The sequence below is a fragment of the Coregonus clupeaformis genome, chromosome 5 (genome assembly GCF_020615455.1).
Source record: "Coregonus clupeaformis isolate EN_2021a chromosome 5, ASM2061545v1, whole genome shotgun sequence".
In the NCBI taxonomy this organism is placed as follows: domain Eukaryota; kingdom Metazoa; phylum Chordata; class Actinopteri; order Salmoniformes; family Salmonidae; genus Coregonus; species Coregonus clupeaformis.
The window spans coordinates 10,444,608-10,468,521 of record NC_059196.1 but is presented as its reverse complement, the minus strand read 5'-3'; the positions used below and the strand labels follow the sequence as shown (position 1 = coordinate 10,468,521).

Genomic DNA, 23,914 nt, shown 5'->3' with positions numbered 1-23,914 from the left:
GGGGAAATGATCAAAGGACAAATTACAAACACTTGAATTAGCCCTTGAATTTAAAACAGTCCAGAAAAAGAGACAAGATACTTTAAGCTGAAAACGAAAAAGAAGATTGATTGAATATGAGCGCAAAGGCCGGCTTGTCTGAAGACTATTCCATATTAAAAAAGACAGAGATGTAGCCTGCTAGCTAGCCTGATCTCTACTGTAGCTGGGCTGAGGCTGGGGGGACAGTCTCTCTCAGGGACAGTCTGGGTCAGTGGTTTTCAGACCTCCATCCTTCCACTGCCCTCCCCTGGTCCCTTTCCCAACCCTGGACCTCTCCTCAGTCCTCACATCGAAAGAGAAAGAAGAAAGAAGAAATTATACTTTCTTTTAAAATCTTTACACCTTTACTAAATTACACAATGTTCTTTGTTCATATATTTTGTACGCTTTTTTTTTCCATTCAGACAACGATGACTGTTTTGTATGAGTATAGTACAGCATTTCCCTTTGCTTCGTTTTTTCTTTTTTGGCTTGACAGTCTGCATCTTGGGTACAGAACAACAGCGCCTGGGGTAAGAAGAGAGAAAAGGGGAGAGACAGGGCTTTTTCTGCCCTGAGCTTTTACATGGTTGTAGCGCATCGTTGGGGCTAGTCATCAATGGGACTGGGCTCGATAAAGGAGGAAAGGAGGTCAGAGAGGAGAGGTGATGTAGGATGGGTCGTAGCGTAGGCCATAGTGACAGAGAGGCCAAAAGGTCAAAGGTTAGCCCAGGGCCTCTTTGCCGCTCTCTCGCTCCCGCTGACCCTCCCTACTCATCTTCATCTCTGTCAACTGGATGTACCGCAGCACGTTTGTGTCTGTGTCACAGAGAGGGAGGGAGAGGAAGAGCGACAGGGAGAGAGAGAGCGAGAGACACAGAGAGAGAGAGAGAGAGAGAGAGAGAGAGAGAGAGAGAGAGAGAGAGAGAGAGAGAGAGAGAGAGAGAGAGAGAGAGAGAGAGAGAGAGTGAGAGACACACAGAGAGAGAAGGAGAGCGAGAGAGAGAGAGAGAGAGAGAGAGAGAGAAATAGAGAAATAGAGAAATAGAGAGAAATTATTGTTAGTGTTGCAGCTGGCATTAGGTGACATGTCCTGATAAGATGACGTGAGTAAACCAGATGCTCTCTTTACTGACAGACTTTGAAAAACACTGACTGTCAGTACTGTCTCAGCCTACCTGAGGGCTCGCGGTTCTTGGCGTCACGCAGGTAGCGCAGGGCACATTCGTAGTCACCCAGGTGGTAGCAGGCGATGCCAGCGCGGTACATGGCCTTGAAGTGGTCCCTCTGGTGGCCCAGCACCTTCAGGCAGTACTCCTTCACACGCTCATAGTTCACCAGCTCCGACTGCAACAGGCACGCTGCACAGAGAGAGGGATGGAGGGAGAGAGAGAGAGAGAGAGAGAATGTAATGTCAGTCATTTCTGTACTATTGTGTATTGCTTTGAAAATGTTGTTTGGTTTGCTCTTTTCGTGCCAGTATAGCTTGTCGGTATCGAACTGAATTGAGAGAGAAGGGTAGAAAAAAAAGAGTTTGGACAGGTTGGAGAGAGAGAGAGAGAGAGAGAGAGCCGACGTGCCACGCCTTTTAAACAGAGTAGAATTCAGATACTGCACTACTTCTTCAGGATGAAAGGGAGATATAAATAGCTAGAAGCTAGGACGCTGCAAAAAACATCTGGTCAATGTATTACACATTCAAATAGAGAATTTAGTTTATGCTGTTCAGTACATTTAAAAAGAGAGAACTGCTGTTGAACTAGCCCCGGGAAACGAGGGAGGAATCTAGCTAACTTAGCACACATTTAGAGTGAAGGATTATTACTGTAAAGCTTTATTTTCCTGACGACGCAGACATGGAGTGGGAAGAGGGGGATGAGATAAGAGAGAGAGAGAGAGAGAGAGGAGAGAGAGAGGGAGATGGGGGGGAGAGGAGATAGGTTCACAGTGAATAGAATAGAAAAAAAGATACAGGTGATATGTGGCGGGAGATAGTGATGACACTATTGAGATAGGGAAGGGTAGAGTTTAGAGAACAGCACTTTGGAGACACTGTGTTTCATTGTGGTCATTAATCGTATGGGTGTGCCTTACAGCAGCACTTTTCACCAGCTAATGTCTGTAACTTCATTAGTACACATGCACACACAGGCAGACACACAGGCACACACACACTTTACTGCAGCTTTTAGTCCAGCAAAGCTTTTACATTTTTGGCGACGGATCATCTCAGGGCTTTCTGTTCACTCAGTCCAGCGCCCAAAAGCTCTTGGCTGGTTTGAGCCTATACCTTTGATTGACAATTACTACTCCCCTCCTCTCCTCTCCTCTTCTCCTCCCTTCATACTTATACCCTCCCCCGTCATACTGAAGCCTGTATCAGTACAAGAAAATCTCTGTATTTTCTCTTATATCCTCTTTCCATCTGTACCCATCTATTTACACCTCCCTCCCTCTCTCTCTGTGCCTCTCCTTATCTCCTACACTCTCATGACAATTGATCTCTTCTTCATACGTTTCCCTTGATCCTCCACCTCTCCCTGTCTTCATCCATTTGTACTAGTCTCCTATAACCTTTCCCTCTCTACACCCCCCCCCTCAAACCCTCCACTGTCTCTGCCCTTGACACACAGACAGCTCTGTGACTAGCATGAGTCAGCCGGAAGCCAGGGTGAGTCAGGAGTGAGAGACAGGGAGGGAGGGAGAGAGAGGGGGACATGGCCGCAGTGGGAGGAGGGAGGGGTGGGGGACAGGCGGAGGGGGAGATGAGAGGGTTATGCAAGGAGACAGTATGTGTTCCAGCGCTTGTCACCTTTCTGTAACTTACAGAGGTCTCTGGGATAGTGTGTGTGTGTGTGTGTTTGTGTATGCATGCGTGCGAGCGTGGCATGCGTGCGTGCGTACGTGTTTGTGTTCTGCCAATAAGCCAATGGACAACAAGATAGGATAAGGTAATGGAGCCATGTCGATTACTTCTAGGTTTGAGAGTCTGACTGCAACACCAATGCATCACTCTAAATAATGCAACATCCCATCCAATAGATCTATACCTGTTTGTGTTCTGAGACTGTCTACAGACTGTAGGTAGAGACCTGCTACATAGTTTGTAGCAAATTTTGGGTAGCGTAACTTAGTAAATAACTATTAATTTGACCTAATTTTAACATTCTGTCATAATGTTCAACTTCATAAAAAAACATGTTTTCCCATCTCAAGGGGTTAAATAAAAAATATTAATTGTCACGTCTCCTCCCGTTGCGCCCCTCCGCCGCTCTGATTCGCCGGTCTACTGAGCCACCGGTCTGAGCACACCACATTGGCAACACTGGAATGGAAACCCAACGCACCCTAATCACCTCCAGCGCACCTGCACCACATCATCTCATCACCACCCCTATTTAGCCCTGGACTGTTCTGGATGATGTTGTGTGTGATTGTTTAGCTTCGTGTCGTTTACTCTATCTTTGTTATTTGTCATTGTTAAGTAAACCTTGACCTTGTTAATTCCTGCATCTGCGTCCTGCCTCTTCGTATACTCAGTACTCGTCACAGAAAATGGATGCAGCAGTGCCTCGACCAGCACCAGCAGCAGCTTGCCCAGTTGAACGCCGCCATACAGGAAGTGCTCCAAATTCTGCATAATCTGCCCAGCGCTCCGGTTCCACCTCAGGGAGCGGCGAGTGCCCCCAATCCACCTGTTCCCGTACTATCACCCACTTCTGCGGGAAACCCTCGCCCTACCGGAGCTCTATGACGGTAAAACCATTAAATGTAGCGGCTTCCTGCTACAGGTATCACTTTATCTGGCGCGTCAGCCTGGGGCATATCCATCTGACCAAGCCAGGATAGCGCTGGTGATTTCACTACTTAAAGGAAAGGCGCTGGATTGGGCCACGGCAGTCTGGGAAGGAGAGGAGGCAGTGGCACTACCCTACCCCACCTTCCTCGATCGGTTCAGGGCGGTGTTTGATCATCCCACGGAGGGAAAGGACGGGGGTGAGCATCTCCTCCATCTACAACAGAGAGGGGGGCCCGTGTCCGAGTACGCTCTGAGCTTTCGCACTGTGGCGGCGTCTTCCGGCTGGAATGAGCGTGGTCTGCGCATGGCCTTCAGGAGAGGCTTACGGGAGGACATCAAGACGGAACTCGCATGTCAGGATGACGAGATGGACCTTGATACCCTCATCACCACGTCCATCCGTCTTGACAAACATGTTGAGAGAGAGACAGCGTTCCCAACACCTCCCGGAGCCTCGACACTCACCCCATCTGAGCTATGGAAACCGCCCTGCTTCCGAGTCATCACCCATGGAGGTGGGCAGCACCCCCTACACCACCACGGACCACAGATCTCCTGGCGGCTCCCTATCTAGGCGGTATGACTCCCGTCGCCGCTCCGTGAGTGTTACATCAGCTCCTATCACAAAACCATTGTTTTTAGTTCCCATAACAGTGTCTGGTTATTCCTTCTCTTCCATTTCTACTGCTATGATAGATTCCGGATCAGCGGGGAACCTTAAAGATAGGGAGCTGGTCTCTGAATGGGGGTTACACGTTACCTCACTGGGCAATAAACCCCTTGGATCAGGCACCATTACGCACGTCACTCTCCCCATCATCACCATTCCCACACTACCGGAGCACCACAAGGAGCTGTCATTGCACATCGCCACGTCACCCCTTCACCGGATCGTCTTGGGATTGCCCTGGCTCAGACTACACAACCCCACCATCAATTGGAGCACCAAGAGGATCACAGCCTGGTCTACCTCATGACGGAAGACCTGCCTGTGGTTTGTTGTTTCACGTCAGTGGTGAGTCTGGAGTGAGCCCTCCAGCCCAACATTCCACGTGAGTATGCAGATCTCTCGGATGTCTTCTCTTCATTAAAGGCTACGTGTCTCCCTCCTCACAGGCCCTGGGACTGCGCCATTGACCTGCTGGAGGGACAACACCCCCCGACGAGTCGCATTTACCCCCTTTCCATGGTGGAGACTGAGGCCATGGAGAAGTATGTGGCGGAGACCCTGAAACAGGGGTTCATCATACGCTCTACCTCTCCTGCCTCCGCCAGCTTCTTCTTCGTGGCCAAAAAAGACGGAGGACTGAGACCATGCATTGACTACAGGGGGCTGAACGCAGTCACCACCAAGTACCGGTACCCCCTCCCTCTGGTTCCGTCGGCCATCGAGCAGCTACGAGGGGCCCGGTACTTTACCAAGTTGGACCTGGGGAGTGCCTACAACCTGATCCGAATCCGGTAAGGAGACGAGTGGAAGACTGCATTCAGCACTACTTCAGGCCACTATGAATACTGCGTCATGCCCTACGGCCTCACCAACGCACCTTCCGTGTTCCAGTCCTTCGTCAATGACGTGTTCCGGGACATGCTGAGTAGACAGGTGGTGGTGTACATCGACGATATCCTGATCTACTCAGCTATGTTTGAGGAGCACGTCAGGGACATCCGAGCTGTCCTACTCCGCCTCCGCCTGTTGGTGACGGGGGAGAAATGCGAATTCCACCAACAGGCCATCTCCTTCCTGGGATACAGGATCAGTCCTCAGGGGGTTTTCATGGAAGGAGTGAAGACGGACGCCGTCAGGTCAGGGCCAGTTCCCACCACCATCAAGGGCCTACAGAGCTTCCTGGGCTCCGGCGTTTCATCAGGTCCTTCAGCTACATAGCCGCCCCGCACACCTCTCTCCTTAAGGGTGGGCCTCAGAAGCTGGCCTGGAACCCTGAGGATGACGCTGCCTTCAAGAGTCTGAAGGAGAGGTTCACAACAGCGCCCATCCTAAAACACCCAGATCCATTTCATCCTGGAGGTGGACGCATCGGAGGAGGGCGTGGGTGCGGTCCTCTCCCAGTGGCACGGTAAGCCAGACAAAATGTATCCCTGTGCCTTTCTCTAAAACGCTTACACCCGCAGAGAGGAACTATGGAGTTGGAGACAGGGAGCTGTTGGCGGTGGTCCTCGCTCTGGAGGAATGGAGACACTGGCTGGAAGGCTCAGTCCATCCATTCCGGATTCTTACTGACCACTGGAATTTGGAGCACATACGGGCAGCGAAACGGATGAACACTCATCAAGCCAGGTGGGCCCAATTTCTTACTCGTGTTCAATTCATTGTGTCCTACCGCCCAGGATCCCAGAATGTGAAGGCCGACGCACTCTCCAGGATGCACCATACCGGAGAAAGGAAGGATCTGGGGAGCCCTATCCTGCCCTCGTCTCTCATCCTTGCACCTGTCGTTTGGGATGTGGACGAAGACATCCGCCTTGCGGCTCAGGAGGACCCAGCGCCTACCAACGCCCCTCCGGGGTGCGTGCATGTACCCATCAGTGTCCGTGACCGCCTGCCGATCTGGGCGCACACTACCCTTACGGCAGGGCACTCTGGTATTACGCGCACCCTGCATTCTCTAGCCCAAAAATACTGGTGGCCCACCTTGGCTTCTGATGTCTCACGCTATGTCAACTCCTGTTCCGTATGTGCCCAAACGAAGACAACTTGGAACGCCCCGGCAGGCAAACTAGTTCCTCTCCCAGTGCCTCAGCGACCTTGGTCACACCTGTCCATAGACTTTGTTGCCGACCTTCCACGTTCTGATGGCTTCACCACAGTCATGGTGGTCATAGATCGGTTCTCCAAATCGTGCAGTTTTTTGCCACTAACTGTTCTTCCTGCTCTCCAGGTCACTGAGGTCCTGTTCCAACAGGTCTTCCGGCATTATGGACATCCGGAGGACATCTTCTCGGACCGTGGCCCCCAATACACCTCCCGAGTGTGGAAGGCTTTCCTGGAGAAGATAGGCGCCATGGCCAGCCTCACTTCCGGGTATAGGCCTCAGGTATGGTCCTGAGGAGAGCTGGGTTCCGGCTGGGGACATTCTGGATCCCAACCTAATTCAGGACTTCGTCGCCGCCCTGACCGGCCCGCTCCTCGTCCTCCTGGCCGGCGACGTCCAGTGGCTGGAGTTGACAGGGTTGATGTATTGTGCTCAGTTTTCCACCACAAAACACCAGAAAATTGCTAAAAAAGAGTAGAACCAGCTCACCTGATTTTACACTATGATTTGACTATGTTCAATGTTTCTCTTGAAAAAATAATAATTTAAAAACAAATAATATCACCATAGTAAAACGAGCGTTCAGTTCACGTAAAATGGTTGACCTCAAAATGAGGGACAGACGTAAATGAATCACTAATCACATGAAATAAATAATAATAACTTTGAAATATTTTGGGGTTAAGTGGGTTAAAATCTTCCTAAAAGTCAGAAAAACATGACAAGAGACATGTCAAAATGCAAGTCTTTATTCATATGAAACATCTGATTTATAGAATATTCCATGTAGTCTATATTAAAGGGCACTTCATTTAATATTAGACTTTTTAATGCAATATTGGTGCACAATTTCTATTTAAAATATAAAAAGGGATACAAAATGTACACTAGTCGTGGAACGACCCTACAACTGCTGTCTGCTCAACCTCTCTGCCCCTTTCCTCCCATTGTCTCCTCAGATTTTTCATCCCTCCCTCCCTCCCTCCCGTTCTCATACTGCTGTTTATCTGCTCTGTTTTTAAAACCCACAATGCCTCCAGACATGAATGTCTACACTTTCGTGACACTAGACCTTGTTCCTTTGCATGCAATGAGAAAGGGGTTAGGGAGGGATGAGATGGGGAGCAGAGGGGTTGGCACACAAACACACACACACACACGTACAAGCACACACACATAGTTCAAGTTATTCCAGCCAGTAGGGAGCTAAAATAGAAAGCTACGGGATGGAGAACTCTCACATTTGATAAGTGGATAAGACTCAGCAGCTTTGAGATCACAACAGAGGGGCCAAAGGTCAAATCGTTTCCTCATACTCAGCTGTTATTCTTAACAGTTTGCCTGCCAGCCACATCAGATTCCCTCTGTATACTCTAGATATGAACCATATGTGTTTTTCCATCCAGCCAACTATTTTAAAAAAATGGTGGACATTTTCTCGGTCTTCCCTTCTCTACCGCCCATCCATCATCCTCCAGGGGTAAGGGAGCCAGGAGAGTACGGGAGAGCTTTCAGTGGATTCAGTTAGAGCACATAATGGCCTATGCAATGGCTAACGTTAGAGTGTTCTCTTTTCTCACAAATACACAAGCGCACACACAAACGCATGCACGTGAGTGCACACGCACACACAAATATGTATCGAAATGTACATAGTTAAACATAGAGTGTAAAAACATGGGCCTGAACAAACACAGGTAGAAACACGCACACACACACACACACACACACACAGCACCCTGACCGCACCCCACTGAGCCATTAGACAGATGGATGGGTTGTCAGGGTAAACGCATAGAGGGCTGCATCCAGACATGGTGTGATAATGGTAGCATCATCAGAGCCGGCCCAGGATGGCTAAAAGGTTGCTACACATTACAGCATGAATGGCCTTTTCCCTCTACCCATCTCTTCTCATCCCCAGTTTATTCCTTTTCAGAGTGACACATTACCTAAAATAAACTCTCACTTCAATCCATTGTTATCATCGCCCATCCACTCTTCTAGCTCTCATCACAGAGAATAACAGAGAGAAAGAGACAGAAGATACAAAGAAGCCAGACAGGTTGAGGGGAAAAACCATAATAGGAGACAGAGAGAGAGAGAGAGAGAGAGAGAGGAGAGAGAGATATAGAGAGAGACAGAGAGAGACACAGAGAGAGACAGAGAGAGACACAGAGAGAGAGACACAGAGAGAGAGAGCGAGAGAGAGAGATAGAGGAGAGAAAGAGCGAGAGAGAAGAGATAGAGAGAGAGAGAGGAGAGCGAGAGAGAGAGGCCATCTAGGGAGAAGCCAGGAAAGAGCTGAGTCTTTAAGTGGTGTGGTGATGGCCTTGTGCACATTGTGTTAGTGTCAGTGTCAGTGATCTGAAAACACCCTCTCTCTAAGGATTCTCTCTTTCATATCACTAAGCACCACATCGCACTGGGATGCTGAGCAGACTCAAAGCAGGAAGAAGAGGAGGAAGAAAAGGAGGAGAAGAAGAAGGGAGGAGGAGAAGAAGGGAGGAGGATGATAGTGCGACATACTTGGGGAAATGCTGGAATTTACCAGCTTCTTAAACCTAACAGGTGCAATGACAGCTTCTGAGTGAAAGTGAGTGTGTGGGTGAGTGTGTGTTTTAGAGAGAGAGAGAGAGAGAGAGAGAGAGAGAGAGAGAGAGAGAGAGAGAGAGAGAGAGAGAGAGAGAGAGAGAGAGAGATGCAGTGAGTGGTTTAACACATTCTCAGGATCCCCACACTAATGTGCCTGGAGCATATTGTCTGAAAAACAGAAGACTGCCTTTTATCTCAGAGCGGGGGAGTCAAAGACGGGGAGAATAGATGTCATAAAGAGAGAGAAGAGATTAAAGAGACAGCACAAAGGATGCTGATAGAAATAGAACGATCAGACCATGAAAGAAAGAGAAAGAGAGAGAAGCATTTAGAGTGTATGAGAAGAGAGGGAGAAAAATAAGCTCTGGTGTAATAAGAAACGAGAGAAATAAATACATTGAGGGTTAATAGTGATAGGGAGATGTACTGTAGTATAAATGAAGGAGTGAGGATGAGGACTGAAGAAAGAAATGGTCGAGAGACATGCCAAACAAAGTAAAGTAAGCGAAAACTCAGCATCGATGGATTGCCAGCGTTCACTCTTCCTGTCTTCCCACTGCCTGATGAGGAGGCTTCTCTCTCTTTTCCTCCCTCCCCTCACACTCTCTGTCTGTCTCTCTCTCTGTCAGGGCCAGCGCAATGTGAGCTGGCTAATTTAAAGCTACGGATGGTGGTGATTAGTTTGCTGTCCATCATTGTATAATTAGTTCACACATCCATTTTCACGCTACCTTACCTGCATCAATCTCCATCTATTTGTCATTCCGCCACTTCCCCATCTCCTCTCTACTGTGTCATCATTGACCTTTGACACTCACTGACCAGAGCGGATATAGTGACCACTGCCTCCCCTGAATCACTCTCAGCTCTGTTCTTTCACTGAGTCTCTCTCTCACTCACTCACCCACTCACTCTCATATTTTACACTTGTACAAGTGTGTATTAATACATGTGTGAATTGGAAAATGTGTTTTTTGCATATCCCACACTCCCTGAGACACCCTCCAAGAGTGGGAATAGATATTGAATTGACATCTGTGCCCAGTGGGGGGTCAGCCATTATCAACAGCAATCCTGGAGCAATTAGGGTTAATTGTCTTGCTCAAGGGCACATCGACAGATATTTCACCTTGTCAGCTTGGGGATTCAAACAAGCAACCTTTCGGTTAATGGCCCACCACTCCAACCACTAGGCTACCTGCAGCCCAGCACTATGAGCCTGCCCCTGAACCCATGATACAACCCAACTTTAACTCCACATGAACATGCTGACGTATTGGCTATCTGGTATCTGCATGTCAGAAAATGTAGTATGGTGGTAGACATAAAGATATAGTACCTAGCTGATACTCAGTGTTCAATAGTTTGGATATCTGGAATCTGGGGGTACAGAGGGTGGGTACTCCACTCCACCCCTCATAGTCCTACCAGCCCAATCAACACGCATGCACACACGCATGCACACAACCAGACAGACAAACACACTTGCCTGTGTGTGTGAATATAATGCCTGCTATGCTATCACACATCAACATGGCTACTCTCTGTATATGCAGATTCTCTCCAGGCCCACTAAGAATAGCTCCCTAAGCACCAGCCTACTGTGAATGGGCAGGGCAAGGCCGAAGCTGCTTTAGCAGCAGACTGGCTCCAACGACATGACACAGCATTATCCTCCTCTCCACCCACCTCTCTCTCTCTTTTTTTCTCCCTTTCTTCTCGCCCTTTCTTTCTCCTCCTCTCCCTTTTGCACTTGTCTACCTCTCTCTGTCTCTGTCCTCTTCTCACCCAGTGTTTTTGTGTCTTTTCCATTCTCCATTCAGTGTGTTTCTTTCCCTTATCTGAAAACCAAGTTGGCATCAGATGCAGAGTTTGAATTAGACATTGATTGGTGTAGGTTGAAAATAGTTGGCCGGACCAACATTAATATATACAGTCAAGTCCATAAATATTTGGACATTGACCAAGTTGTTATTATTTTAGCAGTCTACCACAGCATGTTGGAGTTGAAGTTAAATAATGAATATGAGGGTATTTACATCCAAATCGGGTAAACGGTGTAGAAATTACAGCACTTTTTATATGTGGTCCCACCCTTTTTAAGGGACCAAAAGTAATTAGACAATTGTCTGCTCAACTGTTCCATGGCCAGGTGTGTGTTATTCCCTCATTAGTTCATTTACAAGGAAGCAGATAAAAAGTCTAGAGGTGATTTTAAGTGTGGCATTTGCATTTGGAATCTGTTGCTGTTAACCCTCAATATGAAGTCCAAAGAGCTGTCACTGCCAGTGAAGCAAGCCATCATTAGGCTGAAAAATCAAAACAAACCCATCAGAGAGATAGGAAAAACATTAGGTGTGGCCAAATCAACTATTTGGTACATTCTTAAAAAGAAAGAATGCACTGGTGAGCTCAGGAACACCAAAAAGCCCAGAAGACCACGGAAAACAACTGTGGTGGATGACAGAGGAATTCTTTCTCTGGTGAAGAAAAACCCCTTCACAACAGTTAGCCAGATCAAGAACACCCTCCAGGAGATAGGCGTATCTGTGTCAAAGTCAACAATCAAGAGAAGACTTCACCAGAGTAAATACAGAGGGTTTACCACAAGATATAAACCATTGGTAAGCCTCAAAAACAGGAAGACCAGATTAGAGTTAGCCAAGAAACATTAAAAAAAAGCCTGTACAGTTCTGGAACAACATCCTATGGACAGATGAAACAAATATCAACTTGTACCAGAATGATGGGAAGAGAAGAGTGTGGAGAAGGGAAGGAACTGCTCATGATCCGAAGCATACCACCCCATCTGTGAAGCATGGTGGAGGTAGTGTTATGGCGTGGGCATGTATGGCTGCCAATGGAACGGGTCCCTTGTATTTATTGATGACGTGACTGCTGACAAAAACAGCAGGATGAATTCTGAAGTGTTTAGGGCTGCTCAGATTCAGCAAAATGCTTCAAAACTCATTGGACGGCGCTTCACAGCGCAGATGGATAATGACACGAAGCATACTGCGAAAGCAGTGGCCAAGTCAATCACCTGACCTGAATCCAATTGAGCATGCATTTCACTTGCTGAAGGCAAAACTGAAGGCAAAACACCCCAAGAACAAGCAGGAACTGAAGACAGCTGCAGTAAAGGCCTGGAAGAGCATCACCAGGGAAGAAACCCAGCATCTGGTGATGTCTATGGGTTCCAGACTTCAGGCAGTCATTGACTGCAAAGGATTTGCAACCAAGTATTAAAACTCACAATTTAATTTATGATTATGTTAGTTTGTCCAATTACTTTTGAGCCCCTAAAATTGGGGGGCTACAGTGGGGAAAAAAAGTATTTAGTCAGCCACCAATTGTGCAAGTTCTCCCACTTAAAAAGATGAGAGAGGCCTGTAATTTTCATCATAGGTACACGTCAACTATGACAGACAAAATGAGAAAAAAAAATCCAGAAAATCACATTGTAGGATTTTTTATGAATTTATTGGCAAATGATGGTGGAAAATAAGTATTTGGTCAATAACAAAAGTTTCTCAATACTTTGTTATATGCCCTTTGTTGGCAATGACACAGGTCAAACGTTTTCTGTAAGTCTTCACAAGGTTTTCACACACTGTTGCTTGTATTTTGGCCCATTCCTCCATGCAGATCTCCTCTAGAGCAGTGATGTTTTGGGGCTGTTGCTGGGCAACACAGACTTTCAACTCCCTCCAAAGATTTTCTATGGGGTTGAGATCTGGAGACTGGCTAGGTCACTCCAGGACCTTGAAATGCTTCTTACGAAGCCACTCCTTCGTTGCCCGGGCGGTGTGTTTGGGATCATTGTCATGCTGAAAGACCCAGCCACGTTTCATCTTCAATGCCCTTGCTGATGGAAGGAGGTTTTCACTCAAAATCTCACGATACATGGCCCCATTCATTCTTTCCTTTACACGGATCAGTCGTCCTGGTCCCTTTGCAGAAAAAACAGCCCAAAAGCATGATGTTTCCACCCCCATGCTTCACAGTAGGTATGGTGTTCTTTGGATGCAACTCAGCATTCTTTGTCCTCCAAACATGACGAGTTGAGTTTTTACCAAAAGTTCTATTTTGGTTTCATCTGACCATATGACATTCTCCCAATCCTCTTCTGGATCATCCAAATGCACTTCAGACGGGCCTGGACATGTACTGGCTTAAGCAGGGGGACACGTCTCGCACTGCAGGATTTGAGTCCCTGGCGGCGTAGTGTGTTACTGATGGTAGGCTTTGTTACTTTGGTCCCAGCTCTCTGCAGGTCATTCACTAGGTCCCCCCGTGTGGTTCTGGGATTTTTGCTCACCGTTCTTGTGATCATTTTGACCCCACGGGGTGAGATCTTGCGTGGAGCCCCAGATTGAGGGAGATTATCAGTGGTCTTGTATGTCTTCCATTTCCTAATAATTGCTCCCACAGTTGATTTCTTCAAACCAAGCTGCTTACCTATTGCAGATTCAGTCTTCCCAGCCTGGTGCAAGTCTACAATTTTGTTTCTGGTGTCCTTTGACAGCTCTTTGGTCTTGGCCATTGTGGAGTTTGGAGTGTGACTGTTTGAGGTTGTGGACAGGTGTCTTTTATACTGATAACAAGTTCAAACAGGTGCCATTAATACAGGTAACGAGTGGAGGACAGAGGAGCCTCTTAAAGAAGAAGTTACAGGTCTGTGAGAGCCAGAAATCTTGCTTGTTTGTAGGTGACCAAATACTTATTTTCCACCATAATTTGCAAATAAATTCATTAAAAATCCTACAATGGGATTTTCTGGATTTTTTTTCCTCAATTTGTCTGTCATAGTTGACGTGTACCTATGATGAAAATTACAGGCCTCTCTCATATTTTTAAGTGGGAGAACATGCACAATTGGTGGCTGACTAAATACTTTTTTTCCCCACTGTATGTATACAAATGGTTGTAATTCCTACACGGTTCACAGTTCACAATCCATTGTGGTGGCGTACAGAGCCAAAATGATACAAATTGTGTCACTGTCCAAATACTTATGGACCTGACTATGTATATATATATATATATATATATATTACAGTGGGGAATAAAAGTATTTAGTCAGCCACCAATTGTGCATGTTCTCCCACTTAAAAATATGAGAGGCCTGTAATTTTCATCATAGGTACACGTCAACTATGACAGACAAATTGAGAGAAGAAAATCCAGAAAATCACATTGTAGGATTTTTAATGAATTTATTTGCAAATTATGGTGGAAAATAAGTATTTGGTCACCTACAAACAAGCAAGATTTCTGGCTCTCACAGACCTGTAACTTCTTCTTTAAGAGGCTCCTCTGTCCTCCACTCCTTACCTGTATTAATGGCACCTGTTTGAACTTGTTATCAGTATAAAAGACACCTGTCCACAACCTCAAACAGTCACACTCCAAACTCCACTATGGCCAAGACCAAAGAGCTGTCAAAGGACACCAGAAACAAAATTGTAGACCTGCACCAGGCTGGGAAGACTGAATCTGCAATAGGTAAGCAGCTTGGTTTGAATAAATCAACTGTGGGAGCAATTATTAGGAAATGGAAGACATACAAGACCACTGATAATCTCCCTCGATCTGGGGCTCCACGCAAGATCTCACCCCGTGGGGTCAAAATGATCACAAGAACGGTGAGCAAAAATCCCAGAACCACACGGGGGGACCTAGTGAATGACCTGCAGAGAGCTGGGACCAAAGTAACAAAGCCCACCATCAGTAACACACTACGCCGCCAGGGACTCAAATCCTGCAGTGCCAGACGTGTCCCCCTGCTTAAGCCAGTACATGTCCAGGCCCGTCTGAAGTTTGCTAGAGTGCATTTGGATGATCCAGAAGAGGATTGGGAGAATGTCATATGGTCAGATGAAACCAAAATATAACTTTTTTGGTAAAAACTCAACTCGTCGTGTTTGGAGGACAAAGAATGCTGAGTTGCATCCAAAGAACACCATACCTACTGTGAAGTATGGGGGTGGAAACATCATGCTTTGGGGCTGTTTTCTGCAAAGGGACCAGGACGACTGATCCGTGTAAAGGAAAGAATGAATGGGGCCATGTATCGTGAGATTTTGAGTGAAAACCTCCTTCCATCAGCAAGGGCATTGAAGATGAAACGTGGCTGGGTCTTTCAGCATGACAATGATCCCAAACACACCGCCCGGGCAACGAAGGAGTGGCTTCGTAAGAAGCATTTCAAGGTCCTGGAGTGGCCTAGCCAGTCTCCAGATCTCAACCCCATAGAAAATCTTTGGAGGGGAGTTGAAAGTCTGTGTTGCCCAGCGACAGCCCCAAAACATCACTGCTCTAGAGGAGATCTGCATGGAGGAATGGGCCAAAATACCAGCAACAGTGTGTGAAAACCTTGTGAAGACTTACAGAAAACGTTTGGCCTGTGTCATTGCCAACAAAGGGTATATAACAAAGTATTGAGAAACTTTTGTTATTGACCAAATACTTATTTTCCACCATAATTTGCAAATAAATTCATTAAAAAATCCTACAATGTGATTTTCTGGATTTTTTTCTCATTTTGTCTGTCATAGTTGACGTGTACCTATGATGAAAATTACAGGCCTCTCTCATCTTTTTAAGTGGGAGAACTTGCACAATTGGTGGCTGACTAAATACTTTTTCCCCCCACTGTATCTATGAAGTTGATCACATTGATATTTCTACACTTGTAAGCGTAATTCAAACCCCCATCAGATGTAAGCCCCAACATCCCTGTCAAGGATTCACGGAGGATTTCAACATAAAAAAACTTCAATTCATTTATTCAAGTCCTGAATGCTCATTGATTGATAGCTCTTGAGAGCAAAGACATTTTAAGCAAAGTAGTTTGAGGACTGAAGTGCATCATTTACATCACTTGTTCCAGTTATACCAATGAGCTTCCTGGGTTGCTGTGTCACTGCGGTAGTGAGACTAATGCAGACCCATATCGTCATTAGAAACACACACACACACATATCATCACTTATCATTAGACCCTCTTGTTCCTTGTCTGAGTGTTTCAATGTGAGCCTCTGTGTATGTGTACGCCTCAGTGACATCCACAGCACCCTAACAGGCTTCAGCGTCTATGGAGTGCTGAAGACTAGACTGCCAAACGAGCAGAGAAACAGGTGTTTTCCTCCACACCTCTCTAATTGCCATCCTCGGATGGCGCCACAGCGCTTCTCTTCCCCCCACCACCCCCAAAACCACTGTCACATTGGTTCCCTTATTACATCCCCGCAGTCAATCGCCCTTGGAAACCGCTGCTACATCAAACATATTTGCATGGATTACCCAGAGTGCAACAGCAATCCTGGGAGTGAAAAGGAAATAAAGTAGCCAGATTACTCTGTCAGATCCCTTACCAAGAGAGAGATGGGCTTAGCCTAAATCAGACGCAGTGGCTCCCTCTGTTTTCCAGAGACAAGAAACCCCCCCTAACCTCCCTATAACCCTGAACCCTTGCCAATCTCCCCCCCTTACTCCCCAAACCTCACCCACCCACACCACCCATCCACTGCATTTGTACATCACCCATAATAGTAGCGGATTCAATTCATAGCTCATCTACTGAAATATTCATACGATTGAAATAGCTATCCTTGTAATGACTTCATCAGCAGTAAGATGACCTCAGCATGCCCAATGTGAATAGTGCTCTCATATGTCATGTAATTTGTCAGCCGGTTATTGTCGTGCAAAAGACTGCCGGTCTCGTGGTAACTGACCGTTAATTTAACATAAACACGTTTAGCATCTCCAGGCCTCCATGCATACAAGCCTCATATGCAAGCCGCTGATGGGCTGATCTACATGAAAAAAAGTCTAATAAATCAATTGAATATATACCATCACAATAAAGCCATTATTTATTTTAGGCAGGTCTAAAGCAACATTATGATATGAAGATAATGTATTTCAGAAGAACATGAGTTGGCCTACTGTATGCTATCTGGCTATGCTCCATGCCATAGGCTGTAGGCTTGTTCATTTAGCAGACAAGATATGCTTATAAGTCCCGTGCCATTATTTTATATTACATGATTTTATAGTAAGAAGAATATATTTGAACTTAGCTGAATAAAATAGAAAGGATATTTTCCTATTCCAGAGCGAGTGCGCATATGAAGTGACTACCGAAAGGTCGCTGGTTCTAATCCCCGAGCCGACTAAGTGAAAAATCTGTCGATGTGCCCTTGAGCAAGGCACTTAACCCTAATTGCTCCTGTAAGTCGCTCTGGATAAGAGCGTCTGCTAAATGACCAATTTATTTTTATTTAATTTAATTTATATGTTGAGCGTAAAAGTGATCATTTTAATCAGGCCCTATACACTACATTAAGAGTTATTTGGCAACTTTAGTTGTGAATGATACAAACCTTCGAATTTCTTTGAAATCAAAACATATATGGGCTGCATGATGCGACTATAGGCTATTGATGATTTGAGAAAGTCACAAAAAAACCTTGCGCTCTGTTCCTTGCCCAAATGATCAGATTTTCACCCATCAGACTATTCCCAACTGAATCTTGTCTTTACTAATATGTAAAATTAGTTTCGATTTAGAATGTCCCATTATCAAATGGGCAGGAACAGGGGCAGGGGGAAAAAGACATGTCATCTGTATGCACTCGAATAGCGAATGGAGGCCACTTTCCCGCCGGTTCGTTTTTCATTCATGCCAGCATAGGCTACTCCAGTTATTTCACTCCACACATCAACCACTGTTTGAGGAGCATGCAGCCTCTCACTGCGCAACAGGTGGTATTCCTCCCAAACGCTGTACGCCATGAGCTCTCCAACCCTGTTCCTGCAGCTACCCAGTGCTTCATTTGGGAAACCAAGTGAAATCTGTTCGGGGAAATTAATAGTAACATGTTTTCACAACAAAACCTATTTAATTAAACTGTCGACAGCCCTCTCTCTGGCACTGGCGAAAGGAATGAAGGAGAGTGGGGAAGAGATGGAAACGTACGGTGGTGAGATATTCTGTCGCTAAAGGTAATGTGTCAGCCTATTAATTATGAAAATATAAAACATGCCCTATTACTAGGCTATTCAAAATCAAATACAAATTCACTATAATTTTAGGCTAACTCTGAATTTGTTTAATTTTGGAGTATAGGATAGAACAATTATGTACCAAAGACATCTTAAATCATATTTGTTTTACAGTGCCTTGCACTACAACCTGTAATTTAAGTGGATTTTTATTTGGATTTCATGTAATGGACATACACAAAATAGTCAAAATTGGTGAAGTGAAATGAAAAAAAATGTAAAAAATAAATAACAGAAAAGTGGTGTGTGCATATGTATTCACCCCCTTTGCTATGAAGCCCCTAAATAAGATCTGGTGCAACCAATTACCTTCAGAAGTCACATAATTAGTTAAATAAAGTCCACCTGTGTGCAATCTAAGTGTCACATGATCTGTCACATGATCTCAGTACATATACACCTGTTCTGAAAGGCCCCAGAGTCTACAACACCACTAAGCAAGGGGCACCACCAAGCAAGTGGCACCATGAAGACCAAGGAGCTCTCCAAACAGGTCAGGGACAAAGTTGTGGAGAAGTACAGATCAGGGTGGGGTTATAAAATAATATCTGAAACTTTGAACATCCCACGGAGCACCATTAAATCCATTATTAAACAATGGAAAGAATATGGCACCACAACAAACCTGCCAAGAGAGGGCCAACCACCAAAACTCACGGACCAGGCAAGGAGGGCATTAATCAGAGAGGCAACAAAGAGACCAAAGATAACCCTGAAGGAGCTGCAAAGCTCCACAGCGGAGATTGGAGTATCTGTCCATAGGACCACTTTAAGCTGTACACTCCACAGAGATGTGCACGCTCAAGTTTTCAGTTTTTTTGTCTTATTTCTTGTTTGTTTCACAACATTTTTTCTTTTGCATCTTCAAAGTGGTAGGCATGTTGTGAAAATCAAATGATACAAACCACCCAAAAATCAATTTTAATTCCAGGTTGTAAGGCAACAAAATAGGAAAAATCCCAAAGGGGGTGAATACTTTCGCAAGCCACTGTATGTTTTTCTGCCATGAGTAATATGTGGTAGGCTATGTGTTGTAGAACGGCACAATCATTCTTTTAATTCAGTTTTTTTTGTTGTTGTCTTGGGCCCATATATAGGCCTATGCATAAGCTCTAATATGCATATGGATGTTTTGAATTAATCAGAAAGCGCTGTCCATTTCATTGCGTTAGGCTTTGAAACAACATCCCCAATGACCATGTTTTCCACTCATCCCATTGAACTTCTTTCTTCAAATTGATCATCACAGTGAGGTGAGTTTTAAAAGAACATACTGTTTTGATGATAAGTGTTTGATGTGATTTTCGATAGCATTGCATTGATGTCAAATTAAATCTAATTTTATTGGTCACATACACGTATTTAGCAGATGTTATTGCGGGTGTAGCGAAATGCTTGTGTTTCTAGCTCCGACAGTGCAGTATAGCTAACAAGTAATATCTAACAATTTCACAACATATACCCAATACACACAAATCGAAGTAAATAAATATATGGACGAGCAATGTCAGAACGGCATAGACTAAGATACAGTAGAATAGTATAGAATACAGTATATACATATGAGATGAGTAATGCAAGATCTGTAAACATTATTAAAGTGACTAGTGTTCCATTTATTAAAGTGGCCAGTGATTTCTAATCTATGTATATAGGCAGCAGCCTCTAATGTGCTAGTGAAGGCTATTTAACAGTCTGATGGACTTGAGATAGAAGCTGTTTTTCAGTCTCTCGGTCCCAGCTTTGATACACCTGTACTGACCTCGCCTTCTGGATGATAGCGGGGTGAACAGGCAGTGGTTCAGGTGGTTGTTGTCCTTGATTAACGTTTTGGCCTTCCTGTGACATCGGGTGGCGTAGGTATCCTGGAGGGCTGGTAGTTTGCCCCCGGTGCTGCGTTGGGCTGACTGCACCACCCTCTGGAGAGCCCTGCAGTTGCGGGTGGTGCAGTTGCCGTACCAGGCAGTGATACAGCCCGACAGGATGCTCTCAATTGTGCATCTGTAAAAGTTTGTGAGGGCCTTCCGAGGGGTGCAGTGGTCTAAGGCATTGCATCGCAGTGCTAGCTGTGCCACTAGAGATCCTGGTTCGAGTCCAGGCACTGTCGCAGCCGGCCGCAACCGGGAGACCCATGGGGTGGCGCACAATTGGCCCAGCATCATCCAGGTTAGGGGAGGGTTTAATAATAAAAAATAATATGCCATTTGGCAGACGCTTTTATCCAAAGCGACTTACAGTCATGTGTGCATAAATTTTTACGTATGGGTGGTCCCGGGGATCGAACCCACTACCCTGGCGTTACAAGCGCCATGCTCTACCAATTGAGCTACAGAGGACGGCAGGGGTATTCTTGTCCCATTGCGCACTAGTAACTCCTGTGGCACACTGACCAGGTGTACAGTGTTTCCTCCCGACACATTGGTGTGCCTGGCTTCCGGGTTAAGCGGGAAAGCGTGTCAAGAAGCAGTACGGCTCGGCTGGGTTGTGTTTCGGAGGACGCACGGCTCTCGACCTTCACCTCTCCCGAGTCCATATGGGAGTTGCAGCGATGGGACAAGACTGTAACTATCAATTGGATACCATGAAAAAGGGGTAAACATAAAATACAAATAAAATAATAAGTTGGTGAGGGTTTTAGGTGCCAAGCCAAATTTCTTCAGCCTCTTGAGGTTGAAGAGGTGCTGTTGCGACTTCTTCACCACACTGTCTGTGTGGGTGGACCATTTCAGTTTGTCAGTCATGTGTACACCGAGGAACTTTAAGTTTTCCACTTCTCCACTGCGGTCCCGTCGATGTGGATAGGGGGTTGCTCCCTCTGCTGTTTCCTGAAGTCCACGATCATCTCCTTTGTTTTGTTGACGTTGAGTGAAAGATTATTTTCCTGGCACCACACTCCCAGAGCCCTCACCTCCTCCCTGTAGGCTGTCTCGTCATTGTTGGTAATCAAGCCTACTACTGTTGTGTCGTCTGCAAACTTGATGATTGAGTTGGAGGCGTGCTTGGCCACACAGTCATGGGTGAACAGGGATTACAGGAGGGGGCTGAGCACGCACCCTTGTGGGGCCCCAGTGTTGAGGATCAGCGAAGTGGAGGTGTTGTTTCCTACCTTCACCACCTGGGGGGCGGCCCGTCAGGAAGTCCAGGACCCAGTTGCACAGGGCGAGGTTCAGACCCAGGGCCTCTAGCTTAATGATGAGCTTGGAGGGTACTATGGTGTTGAATGCTGAGCTATAGTCAATGAACAACATTCTTACATAGGTATTCCTCTTGTCCAGATGGGATAAGGCAGTGTGCAGTGTGATGGCGATTGCATCGTCTGTGGATCTATTGAGCCGGTAAGCAAATTGAAGTGGGTCTTGGGTGGCAGGTACGGTATGATCCTTGACTAGTCTCTCAAAGCACTTAATGATGACAGAAGTGAGTGCTACGGGGCGATAGTCATTTAGTTCAGTTACCTTTGCTTTCTTGGGTACAGGGACAATGGTGGCCATCTTGAAGATTGTGGGGACCGCAGACTGGGATAGGGAGAGATTGAATATGTCCGTAAACACACCAGCCAGCTGGTCTGCGCATGCTCTGAGGACGCGGCTAGGTATGCCATCTGGGCCGGCAGCCTTGCGAGGGTTAACACGCTTAAATTTCTTACTCACGTCGGCCACGGAGAAGGAGAGCTCACAGTCCTTGGTAGCGGGCCGCGTCGGTGGCACTGTATTATCCTCAAAGTGACCTGATGATAGTTGGGTACTACCAACGCATGTCCAGAGTGCATAAGAGGAGATTACTGTGACTCTGACTCATGACTGCCATTGTGGCAGTAATATGGTCACCGCAACAGCCCTACTCATATGACTTTACTGTACATCAGTGCCATGTCCATTGCCCATTTCTCAATTTGCATGTGGTTACAAGCAGTGTGTGTGTGTGTATGTTGAAGTGAGGGGACTAGAGGGGACTATACTGTATGTCTGGGTCCCTGGTGTGGTACTGTGATGTTGTTGTGGCATTCAGCAAGTGAATTAACTGGACATCAGTGTGCAGCAGAGAAAGAGAGAAGGCTGGCCTGGCTAGGTGGATAACGTCACTAAACAGCATGAGCATTACACAGGTGCACCTTGTGCTGGGGACAATAAAAGGCCACTCTAAAATGAGCAGTTTTGTCACACAACACAATGCCACAGATGTCTCAAGTTTTGAGAGAGCGTGTAATTTGCATGCTGACTGCAGGAACGACCACCAAAGCTGTTGCCAGAGAATTGAATGTTAATTTCTCTACCATAAGCAGCCTCCAACGTCGTTTTAGAGAATTTGGCAGTACGTCCAACCGGCCTCACAACTGCAGACCATGTGTAATCATGCCAGCCCAGGACCTCCACATCCGACTTCACCTGCGGAATCGTCTGAGACCAGTCACCCTGACAGCTGATAAAACTGTGGGTTTGCACAACCAAAGAATTTATGCACAATCTGTCAGAAACCGTCTCAGGGAAGCTCATCTGCGTGCTCGTCATCCTCACCAAGTTCTTGACCTGACTGCAGTTTGGCGTTATAACCGACTTCAGTGGGCAAATGCTCACCTTCAATGGCCACTGGCACACTGGAGAAGTGTGCTCTTCAAGGATTAATCCCGGTTTGAACTACTGTACCGGGCAGATGACCGGGCGTTGTGTGGGCGAGTGTTTTGCTGATGTCAACGTTGTGAACAGAGTGCCCCATGGTGGCGGTGGGGTTATGGTATGGGCAGGCATAAGATACGGACAATGAACACAATTGCATTTTATCGATGGCAATTTGAATGCACAGAGATACCGTGACAAAATCCTGAGGCCCATTGTCGTGCCATTCATCCGCCGCCATCACCTCATGTTTCAGCATGATAATGCACAGCCCCATGTCGAAAGGAACTGTACAGAATTCCTGGAAGCTGAAAATGTCCCAGTTCTTCCATGGCCTGCGTACTCACCAGACATGTCACCCATTGAGCATGTTTGGGATGCTCTGGATCGACGTTCACGACAGCATGTTACAGTTCCCGCCAATATCCAGCAACTTCGCAAAGAGGTGTGTGACAACATTCCACAGGCCACAATCAACAGCCTGATCAACTCTATGCGAAGGAGATGTGTCACGCTGATGAGGCAAATGGTGGTCACCCCAGATACTGACTGGTTTTCTGATCCTAGCCCATTTGTTTTTTTAAGGTATATGTGACCAACAGATGCATATCTGTATTTCCAGTCATGTGAAATCCATAGATTAGGGCCTAATGAATTTATTTCAATTGACTGATTTCCTTTATATGAACTGTAACAGTAAAATCTTTGAAATTGTTGCATGTTGCGTTTATATTTTTGTTCAGTGTACATTTCCGGTCACAGTGACCTTGACCTTCCTTTTTAGCCAGTCCAATGGCCTTGCTTATTTGTGCCAAATATATGATTGAAATAGCTTCTTTAAATGCAGAGATAAATAACCACTTATTCAACTCAAATCTGTTTCCGGTCACTAATGATTCAATATTTCAGTGGGTCATACCCACTGGGCACAGATGTCAGTTCAACATTTAGGTTTGATTTATATTTAGTTGAGTTGTCAACTAATGTGAATTCAACAAAAAATGTCACCGTGTCATTGGATTTAGGTAAAAAGTTGG

General features: G+C 46.0%; 1 protein-coding gene across 1 annotated transcript in view; it reads right to left on the bottom strand.

Moving 5' to 3' along the window:
• Positions 1-23,914, bottom strand: part of LOC121560523 (tetratricopeptide repeat protein 9B-like) — a 48,113-nt gene continuing 24,199 nt past the window's right edge. Inside the window, exons 2-3 of the mRNA XM_041873470.2 lie at positions 1,200-1,382; positions 1-840 (exon numbers count right to left, since the gene is read on the bottom strand). Coding sequence (XP_041729404.2) covers positions 746-840; positions 1,200-1,382 — 278 coding nt within the window. The 3' untranslated portion in view covers positions 1-745. The remainder of the gene's footprint in view (positions 841-1,199; positions 1,383-23,914) is intronic.